Source organism: Bos javanicus, chromosome X (assembly GCF_032452875.1).
Source record: "Bos javanicus breed banteng chromosome X, ARS-OSU_banteng_1.0, whole genome shotgun sequence".
In the NCBI taxonomy this organism is placed as follows: Eukaryota; Metazoa; Chordata; class Mammalia; order Artiodactyla; family Bovidae; genus Bos; species Bos javanicus.
Window position 1 is genome coordinate 109,371,651 of NC_083897.1, and position 15,892 is coordinate 109,387,542.

The 15,892-nt window shown below is 38.5% G+C and overlaps 1 protein-coding gene across 4 annotated transcripts in view; it reads right to left on the minus strand.

Annotated features, from left to right (window-relative positions):
• Positions 1-15,892, minus strand: part of CFAP47 (cilia and flagella associated protein 47) — a 485,875-nt gene that overhangs the window by 180,809 nt on the left and 289,174 nt on the right. For all 4 annotated transcript variants that reach the window (XM_061410459.1, XM_061410458.1, XM_061410460.1 and 1 more), the window contains one exon: positions 725-921. In XM_061410459.1, coding sequence (XP_061266443.1) covers positions 725-921 — 197 coding nt within the window. The remainder of the gene's footprint in view (positions 1-724; positions 922-15,892) is intronic.

A 15,892-nucleotide genomic window follows, 5' to 3' on the forward strand; every position in this document is an offset into this window, starting at 1 on the left:
GTTATCATCACTCACTTATAGCCAAGTAATAGCTAGTCTCATGGACTTCAAGGAGATCAAACCAGTCAACCTAAAGGAAATCAACTCTGAATATTCATTGAAAGACTGATGGCTGAAGCTGAAGCTCCAATACTTTGGCCACCTGATGAGAAGAGCCAACTCATTAGAAAAGGGCCTGATGCTGGAAAAGATTGAAGGCAGGAGGAGAAGGCGACAACAGAGGATGAGATGGTTGGATAGCATCACCGACTCAATAGACATGAATTTGAGCAAGCTCCAGGAGATGGTGAAGGACAGGGAAGCCTGGTGTGCTGCAGTCTATGGTGTCACAAAGAGTCGGACAGGACTGAGCGACTGAACAGCAACAACAATAGCCAATCACTGGTCTTAGTGCGTATGAGCCCATCTTAATCATATTTTAAGGTCACAGCTGAATTTGGGCAGAGTGATCTGAGAGACCATGAGTCTGCTTAGTCTGATGATAGGTTAAGGATATTGGAGTTAACTTTTTAAGCAAAGAGATGCAGCAGAAATAGGTGAGTAATATGATAACATTTATATTCAGGAATAAAACTGTGACATCAAATTGGAGTAACAAATAGCCACACACAATGCAATTAGGAATCAGTACTAGTTTAGATGAAAGGTTTGAAGAAAACTTTGAGACAGTGGCAGTGGGAATAAAGAAAGTACCAAGAAAAGAAAAAAGAAAGTTTGTACTTACAATTGGAATATTCTGGGTAAGGGCTTCAAATGCTGGTGTTTCAAAATCAAATCTGGCCTCTGGACGTTCTTCATTTACCACACCTTCAATGCAATACAGACGCACATCGTACTTTGATGTCAACAAAATTTTGCAAGGGTAGCGTCCAGGACTGAGAGGAACAAATCGCAAAGGGACTGGAACAGATCCATCTGCAGCTATCAAAATAATTTAAAAATGGTTTAATCATTTTGATGGTATAAATCCTAAAATTGATTTTAGGATAAAGGAATATTTTATTGTATTGTATTTAATTGAATTATATAATCCAGATGAGACTAGGGTCTAACAAGGTAGCACACTACTCCTCAATCTCCTGGGCATTACAAGCAAGTTTATTTATTTATTTATTTTTATCAATGAGAGAATATATCCTGCATGGGTCAGAGGAAAGTCTGCTCCATAAAGCTACTGAGGGACCCAGGTACACTGCTCCTCCTTTGTGTACAGGTCAGGGGAAGAGGAGCTGAATTGGCTCAAGGGCTTTTTAGTGTTCAGCCCAAAGTTAACACACATTATAGTTAAAAGGTCAGAACCAAACACATGATTCTGCTTCAGTCAACAGGGGCTGAGACTTGAGAGATATATGGGCTATTTGGTAAGCATTATTATCTGCTACATTTCTATGACACAGGAGTGCTCTATCCCACAGCAATCAAAATCAGTTACAACTTGACCAGCAAATAGAAATAATTTTTAAAAACCAAGAGAAGCCAAAAGAGGCATAACCAATGAATACTTCTCACATTACCTTGTTATAATATGTACCAGAATAGCTAATATAATTTCTTATGGTGGGCAGGCTATCAATGCTGGTTCTTTCCTTCCAAGCAACACTATTTCTCTGAAAGTCACCATTTTCTTATTCTCCATGAAGTGAGAAAATAGTTATAAAAATCTCTCAACCCTAAAGTAGGATGCACTATAAGAATATAATACAAGTTTCACTGCTAAAGTCAAATTATTTAAGTTATAGATAAGAAACAAGTGATAAAAGATACTTAGAAGCCTAATTCTGTGAAGGAAATTCTCTGAAATCAAGAAAACAAATCAAGCTTATTAACCAACGGACTGGACACGTATTATATTAATTGGCTATAATGTTAATTCACTCACATTTAACACTTCAAATGTTAAAAATGGCAAACTTGTTTTCAAATACACTGAAGTCTATATGCCAAGAAAACCAGTCATTGCTATAAGAATATTAGTTGCTTTAAATCATTTAAAAACATATTCAGGATGTGTATGCATGTGTTACACATATTATAAAAAATATTTATCATATTGGAGTAGGAAATGGCAACCCACTCCAGTATTCTTGCCTGGAAAACCCCTGGACAGAGGAGCCTGGTAGGCTACAGTTCATGGGGTCACAAAGAGTCGAACACAACTGAGTAACTGAGCATGAGCATTCATCACATATTATATAGAACACATTGTGTGTTGTATATTGTATATTATTTGTTATATATAGCAACATACAATATACACCTGGTGGCTCAGACAGTCAAGAATCTGCCTGCAATGCAGGAGACCCAGGTTCAATCCCTGGGTTGGGAAGATCCCCAGGAGAAAGGAATGGCTACCCACTCCAATATTCTTGCCTAGAGAGTTCCATGGACAGAGTAGACTGGTGGTATATATTATGTTATGTATAAATGTCATATTTTTATGTTGTATATTAAGAAACACTGATAGTGGATTACTCTTGAAATATATATTATATCTAAGCAAAGTTCAAGAGACTCAGCAGGTCTAAGGAGGATACAAAGGCTGTCAGAATATTGTTATTTTTATTCTGTCCTATTCAAGTACAAATATAGTGTTAGAATACATTTTTTTTTCTTGTCAAAAAGGACTCCAGGCACATCTTATCATCTGTTGTTCATTGATTACTTTCATTCTGAGAGAAGTATTTGAATTGTGGCAACATCATTAGAACAAACTAAAGATAATTATTTGATTACAATTTGTTGTTTTATTGTCAGAAAGGAAGAAACCATACTTTTCTCTTGCATGAACAGATCGAAATGAAAATATTTAGCTCAGGTAATTTAAATAAAATTAAACTGCTTAGAATATGAAATTTAATCAGCAGGAATTATTATTTTCATCAAAGATAAAGAATAACTAGCCATTTCACGGTAAACAACAATTGAAATGCACAAGTTCAAGTATAAAGCTGCTATCAAAAGCTTTATGCTATACACTATTTCCTTTTCCCTAAAAATATGCATTTTCTATTGATACTGAGTCTGAAAGTGAAAGTCAAGGACATCCTTAAGTGCACATTTCCCAACTCATGAAATGTTCATAAGCAAAGACCCTAAGGAATATGCCATGCAACCCCCTCTCCATTACAAGTCCAAAAAGAAATTCATAATAGAATTTATGGAAATGATGGTTTTGATGTTGAAGATATATTGATAAAATAATATTTCTTTTCCTTAAACATCTGAAATAACTTAATTCATACTAGAAAAAGAATAGAAATATTGTCATATATTATCAAAAAGAAGCTACTTGTGGATTAAGGTATTCATCAAGCAGTATCCACATCTCCTTAGATGTGAAATAGCAGAGATAGAGACTTGTTATATTTAGAAATTTGGAAATTTTACTGGCTACACTGTGCCATCTCAACATCATTCTCTTTTAGGGACATGTTTTCTCAAAGTCCTTTCCAATTCTTCTCTGTAGCAGATGTCATCCATGTCCTGCCATGTCTCCTTGGCATTTAAATTGTTGCTGCAGGCCAATGGCTTTATGGAAAACAGATCTTTCTCCCTGAGGGCTTTCGCTAGTCATAGGGAGGTGCTTAATCCTTGAATCCATCAGGCCAGAAGTGGCTGTTGCAGTTGTGGTCCTCAACAAATGATGTATCAAACTGGTGGCAAAATAACCCAGCTTCTTTATCCTTTGGTTGGAATAACTGTGAAGTGAATTCTACACAAACTCATAGACAGCCCGAGGACAACCAAACCCAAATTGCTCTCAGTGGCAACTGCTCATGAACACTCCCTGAACTGGCTCCTTCTCTTTGCTGTCTCTCACTCTCTCATACTCCTACCTATGGTTCTTGAGATCACTTCTCAAACTACTGCTCTCAAGACCTGGTCTTGGTGTCTGCTATTAGGGATCTCCAACCTAACACGTACCCTTAGACCAAGGAAAGAGAGCTTGCTATCCATGGCCTCATGCTTTCTAGGGCCTTACACTGAATATCCTCTGGCACTGTCTCTCTGGATGTGCATGGAGTACATGGGCCCACTGGGACAGGCCCACGTGCAGCCCAGACCCATCCATGTTCTGGGTTTAGGGCATGTCACAATTTACAGTTCAAAGTGCTTTGATCCCATTTCCAGTGCCTGCACAGGACTCCTCCCTATGTTGATCCTCCTGTTGGAAGACTCCTAGAATTAAAGAATAACTAAGAGGTGGCCACTAAGGGGAAGATATTGACCAAGATTGATTATGTGGGTTAAAATACCCACAAATTTGTACACAAAGCCTCTTATGATACATGTTAGAGTTGAAGAAAGAGAATGGGGTTGGCACATGCCCAGGGCCCAGCTATCCTGTGTTGTCATGTCTAGCTCAAAACTCTAAGGAGACCAAGAATTCTAAAATCAAACTCTGTCTTCTAGTTTGGTAAAAAGCTTAATTTCTCAAGGTGGAATAATAGATTATATTCTACTTAAAACTTTGTTAGCCTGATTTAACAATTTAAAAATTTTGATATCTGGTACATGGGATTCCATTTGAACTTTTGACTTGGGCATACAAATGTCAGGGACAATCTAGACCTGTCCTTTCCATCCTTAGTCTACTAAATGTAGCTCACTTGTGGCCTTTTCTTTACAGGTGATTCCAGTAACTATGGGAGTTGCCAGGGTTCTGTAATTAAAGATAACCAAATATATCTAAATTTATCAGATTATAGTTTCTAAAGAAAATACAGGAACATAAAGAGTGAATCTCTCTAATGAAAAAATATCTAATTTTATATAACTTGAGCTACTGAGGAAGTCTGTAATCTACAGTTTTTAAAATAACCCATAAAAATGGGCATCTAGCACATATGATCTAGCAATCCCACTCATGGACATGTATCTGGAGAAAACTCTAATTTGAAAAGATACATGCACCCCAGTGTTCACAGTCATGCTACTTACAATAGCCAAGATAGGGAAGCAACCTAAGTGCCCATCAACAGTTGAATAGATAAAGAAGATGTGGTGTGTATACACACACACACACACACACACACACACACACACACCCAATGGAATACTACTCAGCCATAAAAAAAGAATGAAATAATGTCATTTGCAGCAATGGATGGATCTAGAGATTATCATACCAAGTGAAGTAAGTCAGACAGAGAAAGACAAATATCATACAATACTACTTATATATATATATATATATATATTTTTTTTTTTTTTTGAAGTCAAGTTCTTAATCTAATTTAAACTAAGGAGTGAGATTTGATTAGTAGCTTCCAAACATTTCATTTCTTGGCTTGGGGCTGGGTGGGGTGGAGGGGAGTGTGTCTGAATATTACCTAAAACAGAATCTTAATACATAAGACAAATTAACCTAGAGTCAATCTGGTTGAAATAAGATGCTAGAAGCTCCCATTCACTTCTGCAACCTCCAAATAGACAAAACAAAGCACTTTAGAAGAATGTTAAGGCTCTAAAAAATACAATTTGATTAGCTGATCTCTTGGGTTTCTTTCTGCTTTAACATTCCATGATTATTTAAAAGTACATCAGAAAAGTGGAAGGGACTAAAAGTATAATAAATTGGTCATTATTTTCCATAGCTAATTATATAGGTATATAATCAGCAAACAATAGTCAGAAATTCTTAATTCAGAAAATGAGGTATCAAGAGACTGAATAAATTTATGATACAAATTCATTTGTAAGATGAACTTATAATAAACAGATATCTATTTTTGGCAAATTAATATATGAGCAATTATGCATGCTTAGTCACTCAGTCGTGTTGGATTCTTTGCAACCCTGTGGACTGTAGGCAGCCAGGTTCCTCTGTTCATGGGGATTCTCCAGGCAAGAATATTGGAGTGGGTTGCCATGCCTTTCTCCAGGGGATCTTCTCAACTCAGGGATCGAACCCAGGCCTCCCACATTGCACGAGGATTCTTGGGCAAAAAACTCAAAATGATAAAGACTCACACTCAGTTCAGTTCAGTTCAGTCACTTAGTGATATCCGATGCTTTGCGACCCCATGGACTGCAGCATGCCAGGCTTCCCTGTCCATCACCAACTCCTGAAGATTACTCAAACTCAGGTCTATTGAGTCAGTGATGCCATCCAATCCTCTCATCCTCTGTCGTCCCCTTCTCCTCTCTCCTTCAATCTTGCCCAGCAACATGGTCTTTTCTAATGAATCAGCTCTTCACATCAGGTGGCCAAAGTATTGGAGTTTCAGCTTTAGCATCAGTCCTTCCAAAGAACACCCAGGACTGATCTCCTTTAGGATGGACTGGTTGGATCTCCTTGCAGTCCAAGGGACTTTCAAGAGTCTTCTCCAACACCACAGTTCAAAAGTGTCAATTCTTTGGCACTCAGGTTTCTTTGCAGTCCAACTCTCACATCCATACCTGACTACTGGAAACACCATAGCCTTGACTAGACAGACCTTGGTTGACAAAGTAATGTCTCTGCTTTTTAATATGCTGTCTATATTGGTCATAATTTTTCTTCCAAGGAGTAAGTGTCTTTTTATTTCATGGCTGCAATCACCATCTGCAGTGATTTTGGAGCCCAAGAAAATAAAATCTGTCACTGTTTCCATTTTTTCCCCACCTATTTGCTGTGAATTGATGGGACCAGATGCCATGATCTTAGTTTTCTGAATGTTGACCTTTAAGCCAACTTTTTCACTCTCCTCTTTCACTCTCATCAAGAGGCTCTTTAGTTCCTCTTCACTTTCTGCCATAAGGGTGGTGTCATCTGCATATCTGAGGTTATTGATATTTCTCCCGGCAATCTTGATTGCAGCTTGTGTTTCATCCAGCCCAGCGTTTCTCATGATGTACTCTGCATATAAGTTAAATAAGCAGGGTGACAATATACAGCCTTGACGTACTCCTTTTCCTATTTGGAACCAGTCTGTTGTTCTATGTCCAGTTCTAACTGTTGCTTCCTGATCTGCACACAGATTTCTCAGGAAGCAGGTCAGGTGGTCTGGTATTCCCATCTCTTTCAGAATTCTTCACAGTTTATTGTATCCACACAGTCAAAGGCTTTGGCATAGTCAATAAAGCAGAAATAGATGTTTTTCTGGAACTCTCTTGCTTTTTTGATGATCCAGTGGATGTTGGCAATTTGATCTCTGGGTCCTCTGCCTTTTCTAAATCCAGCTTGAACATCTGGAAGTTCATGGTTCACGTATTGTTGAAGCTTAGCTTGGAGAATTTTGAGCATTACTTTGCTAGCGTGTGAGATGAGTGCAATTGTGTGGTAGTTTGAGCATTCTTTGGCACTGCCTTTCTTTGGGACTGGGATGAAAACTGACCTTTTCCAGTCCTGTGGCCACTGCTGAGTTTTCCAAATTTGCTGGCATATTGTGTGCGGCACTTTCACAGCATCATCTTTCAGGATTTGAAATAGCTCAACTGGAATTCCATCACCTCCACTAGCTTTGTTCGTAGTGATGCTTCCTAAGCCCTGCTTAACTTCACATTCCACGATATCTGGCTCTAGGTGAGTGATCATACCATTGTCATTATCTGGGTCGTGAAGATCTTTTTAGTACAGTTCTTCTGTGTATTCTTGCCACCTCTTCTTAAGATCTTCTGCTTCTTTTAGGTCTATACCATTTCTGTCCTTTATTGAGCCCATCTTTGCATGAAAATTTCCCTTGGTATCTCTAATTTTCTTGAAGAGATATCTAGTCTTTCCCATTCTATTGTTTTCCTCTATTTCTTTGCACTGATTGCTGAGGAAGGCTTTCTTATCTCTCCTTGCTATTTTTTGGAACTCTGCATTCAAATGGGTATATTTTTCCTTTTGGCTTCCCTTCTTTCCACAGCTATTTTTAAAGCCTCCTCGGACAGACATTTTGCTTTTTTGCCTTTCTTTTCTTGGGGATGGTCTTGATCCCTGTCTCCTGTACAATGTACAGTGTCTCCATCAGGCACTCTGTTCATCAGGTACTCTATCAGATCTAGGCCCTTAAATCTATTTCTCACTTCCACTGTATAATCATAAGGGATTTGATTTAGGTCATACCTGAATGGTCTAGGGCTTTTCTCCACTTTCTTTAATTTAAGTCTGAATTTGTCAATAAGGAGTTCATGATCTGAGCCACAGTCAGCTCCCGGTCTTATTTTTGCTGACTGAGTAGAGCTTCTCCATCTTTGGCTGCAAAGAATATAATCAATCTGATTTCAGTGTTGACCATCTGGTGATGTCCATGTGTAGAGTCTTCTCTTGTGTTGTTGGAAGAGAGTGTTTGTTATGACCAGTGCGTTCTCTTGGCAAAACTCTATTAGCCTTTGTCCTGCTTCATTTTGTACTCCAAGGCCAAATTTGCCTGTTACTCCAGGTGTTTCTTGACTTCCTACTTTTGCATTCCAGTCCCCTATAATGAAAAGGACATTTTTTGGGGGTATTAGTTCTAGAAGGTCTTGTAGGTCTTCATAGAACCATTCAACTTCAGCTTCTTCAGCATTACTGGTCGGGGCATAGACTTGGATTACCGTGATAGTGAATGGTTTGCCTTGGAAATGAACAAGCAATGGTGAATGGTGGGTCTTAGAAAATGATACAGATCCACACTAATTACTGACAAATTCAATGTTTGAAATGTAAAGTTAAAAAATAAAATTAAATTAAAAAAAAAGAAAAGAAAGTGAAAGTGAAGTCGCTCAGTTGTGTAAAAAAAATGAAATATTAGTTAAAATGGATTTTATCACTTCAAAAGAGGCTAGCTGAATTACTTTTGCTTTTTTATCACAAGGGAGATCTAAAATAATATAATATTTAAGTGTGAAAAAAAAGAGATAGGAAGAAAGCAGGAAAGGGAAAAAGGGAAAAAAGAAAGGGAGGTGGATAGGAAGTTGGAATTGAGGAAGGAAAATTTGGGGGGATGCTAAGAGAATGACATGTGATCTTCCTTCCTAGCCAACTCCAAATGGCTGAGAGAATCGCATTTGTCTTCCCTTGAAGTTTCTAATTATCTGTTAGCAGAAAAGACTGGTATGGAGTTCTCTGTCAGATTTTACTGAAGGGCAATATGTACACATTTCCCCAGGTGCCCTAAAGCACAGGGAAAAGACCAGAGAGGGATATCAAACTGCTATAATAAGTAAATGTCAGGAACTGTCATTATATCCAGCACAGTCAAGCTATTAATAGGTTTAATAGGTAGAGGAATATGTAATCTTATTGTGTTGGTCAAGTTGAGAAGAGTCTTACTAATGTCTGTTGGCTTGATTTATCAATTATTGACAGATGTACAATAAAATCTTCTACTCTAAATGTGGATTTGTTCATTTTTTCTTCCATATTTGCTAAATTTTGCTTTGTAAAATTTCAGATTAGTGATTAGGTGGAAATAACTTCAATTTTTTTTTTCTACATGGGAGTATTCCCTTTTAAATTAATTATTTGTCTTAAAGTCAAGTTATTCCTTTTTTATTTTTATTTTTTGGCAGCACCATGTGGCTTGTGGGCTCTTAGTTCCCTACCAAGGATGGAATCTGGATCTCCAGAGGGAAAGCCCTGAGTCCTAACCACTGGACCACCACAGAATTCTCTAATGTCTACCTATTTTATATTTCTGCCAGCTACTTTTTGATCAGTGAATACCTGGCATAAATTTTTAGATATTTTATAAGGCAATTTTGTAAACAGCATAAAGCTGTATTTTGTTTTCCACTGTGAAAATATCAACTTTTACATTTATCATGATTAATGACATATTTATTTTAATATCTTATTTTCTGATTATTTTATTAATCACCACTCTTTGATTCCAAGTTTTTCTTCTGAATTCAATTTCCTTTATTCATAAGTAGATCCTCCTTTGTTCTTTTAGCAACTATCTGTGAGTTTTAAATTATCCCGATTTTACTGTTGAATTGAAAATATTTTTCATTCTTATTCTTGAGTGATAGTTTACTGGGATTTAAAATCCTAGGCTGACAGTTAATTTGCTTCAGTACTACAATACCATTGTCTTCTGGCTTCTCTTGTTTCTGTTGGTAATTCTGCCTTCCGTATAAAGTTTGTTCCTTTGAAAATAATATGTCTTTTTCTCTTCACTTCAGAATTTCTCTTGTCTTTGCCATTCTACTGTTTCACAACAACCTATTTAAGTGTGAATTTAGATGTCACTCTTTTATCTTCTAGCATTTAAAAAACAACTGTGTTTTTTCTTCTTTCATTTGTTTTCATAAATAGGAGAGGGTTATCTTTCCTAAGTAGTCACTCTTACAGGGTCTCACTCCCCTTTCATTTTATAGCAATCTCTTAGATCTAAATGTGGAGGTAACTCAATCCATACCCTTGGGTCAATTTTCTGTATTGAACGAGCATCAGTGTGTTAGATGTAGGGGGGAATATTTTCTTATATCCACTGGCAATTTTCAAATTACTTAGGAGAAAATTTACATCTTAGAAAAGTTTACAAATGTTCCTATTATTGAATAAACTCTAATCCCACCAAGAACATGCACCAAAAATCACTTGGACTGTCCCATCTCTGTCACCATCACCATATCTACATGCTAAAGTCTATACACACTTACAATAGAATGATGTTCTACATTTTCCTCTACAGTTACAGTCATTTTAAGTTCAGAGGGTTTGTTTTCTTAAGACAGGTGCAAACAAAGAAGTATTAATAGAGGATCACCCTGGAAAGCATTTCACATGTATTCATTCATTAGAAAGATATTTTAAAACACCTACTATATACCAGGAGGAATGCAATTAGGAGGCAGCTTCCTAGTTTTCTGGTAGGTTGCAGACAATAAACTTCTGAGGAAAAGGGAGGTCATGGGACTAAAATGTTTCCTCTTTATACCTAATTTATGTTTTAATTGAGCATGAGCCTATGGAAGGTATTAAATGTGTTTTTCAATCAGGCCACATCAGCTCAGTAATTACTGGGAATTCCTCATATGATTTATGCAAATTGATGGCTCTTATCTTTCCTTTCCATTGATATTGAATTTCTGAATTTCTATATGTCTTTACAGATCATTTAATGGAAAATTAGGAGAGAGCCTATCATGGAATTGTAGCTTGCCAGTAACTCTTTTTCATATAACTTTTTTCAGAAGACAAAATTTCCAAAAGAAAAGAACTAAAATAAGATTTCACCTTCTAATTAACCCCTCCATGGGGAAAGAAGCAAGGGATTGCAGATAGCAAATTAACTGTGTGTTTTGCATTTTCAACTCTGAATACCCTAAACTTTCTTTAATTGTCTTGTACTAAAATAAAATGTTTTGAACAGAGTTGAGTTTTAAATTCTCATAGATTGATTTACTAAGTGTATAAATTAGTCTCAATGAACTTTTAGCAAGCCAATACAAAGTACATTGTCTAGGACTTAGATCAGGGGAAAAGTTTTTAATAAAGCATTTTATTAAATGCTTTCCTAAGTGGACTGCTGCACAGCATATAGCATATGTCCACTATTGAACAGCTAATAGGAAGAATATGACATGGCTTAGTGTTCACATTTTTCATTACTTGCAGGCTTTATGTCCTCCACAACTATAAAACAGTTAAAGGCAAAACTGTAAGACATTTATCAAACTGAAAATATCTTACATTAAAACTATAAGAATAAAAAAGTACACACAGTTGTGGATATTATAATTATTTTGAGCTGGTTATGCAAATTATTTAACTTGGACTATACTTTCTTGGATAATATAGGATACAATCACATCTCATTGCTGCATGGTGCATAGTAGAAAGAAAGAAGCTAGAGCTGGCAAAAATTAAAGTATTAGGACAGAACACATACTGATAACTGAACAAGCTATAAAGCCTGACTATCGAGGACAAATATGGGAAGGCAGCCAGATAAGAAAGGCATTTCAGTCAAATAATAGTTATGACTGGGATTTTTCAAAAGTGGGAAGTTAAATTATAATCAGGTAAGTGGTCCAGTGAACTTTCAGATGTTCAAGCTGGTTTTAGTAAAGGCAGAGGAACCAGAGATCAAATTGCCAACATTCGCTGGATCATCGAAAAAGCAAGAGTTCCAGAAAAACATCTATTTCTGCTTTGTTCACTATGCCAAAGCCTTTGACTGTGTGGATCACAATAAACTGTGGAAAATTGTGAAAGAGATGGGAATGCCAGACCACCTGACCTGCCTCCTGAGAAACCTGTATGCAGGTCAGGAAGCAACAGTTAGAACTGGACATAGAACAACAGACTGGTTCCAAATAGGAAAAGGAGTACGTCAAGGCTGTATATTGTCACCCTGCTTATTGAACTTATATGCAGAGTACATCATGAGAAATGCTGGGCTGGAGGAAGCACAATCTGGAATCAAGATTGCCGGGAGAAATATCAATAACCTCAGATATGCAGATGACACCACCCTTATGGCAGAAAGTGAAGAGGAACTAAAGAGACTCTTGATGAAAGTGAAAGAGGAGAGTAAAAACGTTGGCTTAAAGCTCAACATTCAGAAAACTAAGATCATGGCATCTTGTCCCATCACTTTATGGCAAATAGATGGGGAAACAGTGGAAACAGTGGCTGACTTTATTTTTCTGGGCTCCCAAATCACTGCAGATGGTGACTGCAGCCATGAAATTAAAAGATGCTTACTCCTTGGAAGGAAAGTTATGACCAACCTAGACAGCATATTTAAAGGCAGAGACATTACTTTGTCAACAAAGGTCTGTCAAGTCAAGGCTATGGTTTTTCCAGTAGTCATGTATGGATGTGAGAGTTGGACTATAAAGAAAGCTGAGCACTGAAGAATTGATGCTTTTGAACTGTGGTGTTGGAGAAGACTCTTGAGAGTCCCTTGGACTGCAAGGAGATCCAACTAGTCCATTCTGAAGGAGATCAGCCCTGGGGTTTCTTTGGAAGGAATGATGCTAAAGCTGAAGCTCCAGTACTTTGGCCACCTCATGCGAAGAGTTGACTCATTGGAAAAGACCCTCATGCTGGGAGTAACTGGGGGCAGGAGGAGAAGGGGACAACAGAGGATGAGATGGCTGGATGGCATCACCGACTTGATGGACGAGTTTGAGTGAACTCCGGGAGTTGGTGATGGACAGGGAGGCCTGGCGTGCTGCGATTCATGGGGTCGCAGAGTCGTACACGACTGAGCGACTGAACTGAACTGAACTGAAGATTAACTGCAAGGGGAAAAGAACATTAGGAAAGGCAAACAAAGGAGTAAATGTAGAAAAAACATAATAGGTTTAAAAAATTAAAAATTAAAAGTATAAAAAAGAGAAAATAAAAAATGGAAGAAGAAGGAAAATGGGGGGGGGGGAGGTGTGGGAAGGAAAACTCCACAGAATTGCAGAAGCCCAAAGTAGAGGCAGAGGTTCATAACCACAATAAAAAGTGTGACTGAATATACACATATACATATACACCCATAAGCAAAATCAAAACCGTCCAACGAAAAATAAAGTACAATAGACTGACTTGGTGAACAAAGGATACCAAAAATTATATCTGCCAGAACAAAATTAACTAAAGCACAAACTGGAAAACAAAACTACAGTAAGGTGCCAATTGGGGAATAAAGCAATGAAAATAAAGCTAACAAATATGTTGACAGGAAAGGAAAGAAAGAAAAGAAATAAAGAATAGATACACAGAGTTAAGCAGTGGTAGATAAAGAAGATTTATATACATTAAAGATTAACTGCAAGGGGAAAAGAACAATGGGAAAAGCAAACAAAGGAATAAATATAGAATAAATAATAATAGGTTTAAAAATTAAACTTAAAAAAAGAGAGAGAGGAAAACTCCACAGACCTGCAAAAGCCCAACGTAGAGGCAGAGGTTTGTAACAGCAATAAAAAATGTGACTGAGGAAAAAAAAAAGTTCAAAAGCTTAATTAGATTTCATAGTGCCAATAAAATCAACAACTGCAACAGAGGTGGAGGGGGGAGGAAAAGAAAAATCCAAAAAAATCTGCAGAGCGTGTCAAAACATAAGAATAATAAATGTTTTCCTTGAGTCACTGCTCTCAGAGTCCTTTCCCTTGCTTGCAGTCACAGTCCAACTCACCTCCCTAGCATGCCCTCTAGCACTGTGCTGATCTCTGGACTTGCTGTAGAGGAAGCTCAGATTCTAATCTGGTCCTACTCCTGTGTGTTCTTACCTCCAATGTCCACAGCTATCTGGACTAGTGTTTTTTCTTTTGTGGGAGTTCTCAATGATCTTTTATATATTCCATAGACACAGAGTCTACCTAGTTGATTGTGTGGATTGAATCTGCAGCTGGTACATCTGGTGGGAAGGTTTTGGGTCTTCTTCATAATCTACACTGCTCCTGGATTTCAACTGTGATTTTATTTCCACCGCTGTATGTGGGTTGTCCACTGGGGTTTGCTCCTGAAGCTGCCCTGGAGAACTTGGGTTTGCCCCTGTGAGGGCCAGGTGTGGAGGTGGTGCAGCTGCTTGGGCCACAGGGGTTCTGGCAGCACCAGGTACTCAAGGGAGTTGGTGGCTTGGGCAGCAGGAAATATAGTGCTCTAGAAGGATTGGTCAACCAGTATTGACCAATACACTCCAGTATTCTTGCCTAGAGAACCCCCCTCCAGGGGGTCGCAAAGAGTAGGACTCAACTGAAGCGACCCTTCATGCACAGATGGAAGACTTTTTTGCCTGTGGCAGCTCTACCCCAGTGAGGCTGAGCGTGCAGGTGGCACAGCTGTTTGGCTTGCAGGGACCCTGGTGGCGCCAAGTGTGCAGGGACATGGACTGCCTCTGCCGCAGAAGTTACGGCCCTATCAGTCTTTTTTTCAGTTTCTTATAGCTTGTGATCAGAAGGCCTCTTTGGCCAGTCTTTCTCTGTAGTTCTGCCCGTTTGGGCATTTAGAATGTCCCTTGCCTGGGGTCCTTCTCTGTTGTTCAGTGTGTCAGGCACATAGAGGGGCCCCCTGGCTGGGGTCCTACTCTGTAGATCAGTGCATCAGGCATTTAAAGGAGCACCCTGGATAGGGTCTTGCTCTGTAGTTCAGTGCATGAGGGATTTGATGGGTCAGCCTCTCTATTGTTCAGCTGCGGATGCTGGCCCTGTGGGGAGAGAGAGGCTAAGGTGATGGCTCCACTGCCTATGCGTGACTCAGCAGTATCACCTTGCTTCCATGGCTGCCAGCTTTCCTCCATTGTTCCCATCACGATCTCCCCCCTCACATCCCCTCCATCCGTCTCTCCACAGTCAACAGAAGCCCTCGCCCTGGGATAGCTCCACACTCCCCAAACTCCAGCTCCCAGCTGCTGCACCTTCCAGGGGGCCCTCATCCCTATCCAGGGTATGTATGGCTTCAGCAAGGACTGTCTGATTCTCATTTCATTTAGGCTGCCACATATCAGCTGTTTCACTCTCAGCCTTAAATGTTTCTCCTCTGACTCAGACAATTGTCCCAATGTGGGGATTGGACCCCTGCTTCAGTTCTCCTACCCGATGAGGGGAGATCCAGTCCTACTAACACTTCTGCTTTTCCCCCAGGTTCCTTCATCCTACCGAGTTTTGTGGTTATATATATTCTTTTCCTCTGGTCAGGTACTCCTGTCCTCTCTCAGCTGGTGTTCTGCATGCACTTCTGTCTGAAGGTGTATTCCTGATGTATCCGTGGAGAGAGATGTACTCCACATCCACCTACTCCTCCGCCATCTTGTTCTTCCCTGAAATCTATTTTTTATTCTATCTGAAATATATTTGTGGTTATTTGATATAATGCAAGGATATAGGGTTTATTTTTCAAAGTATACTTAATAAATTTCAAGAAGGATGTTAGGTCCATTTTTATTGCAATAATTTTATAGTTTTTCTCATATTGAAGGATAATTTACGCATTACAATAATGCACTTAATTTTTGTAAAAATGGGTAGAACTACATAGTATAGTGTTAGTTAT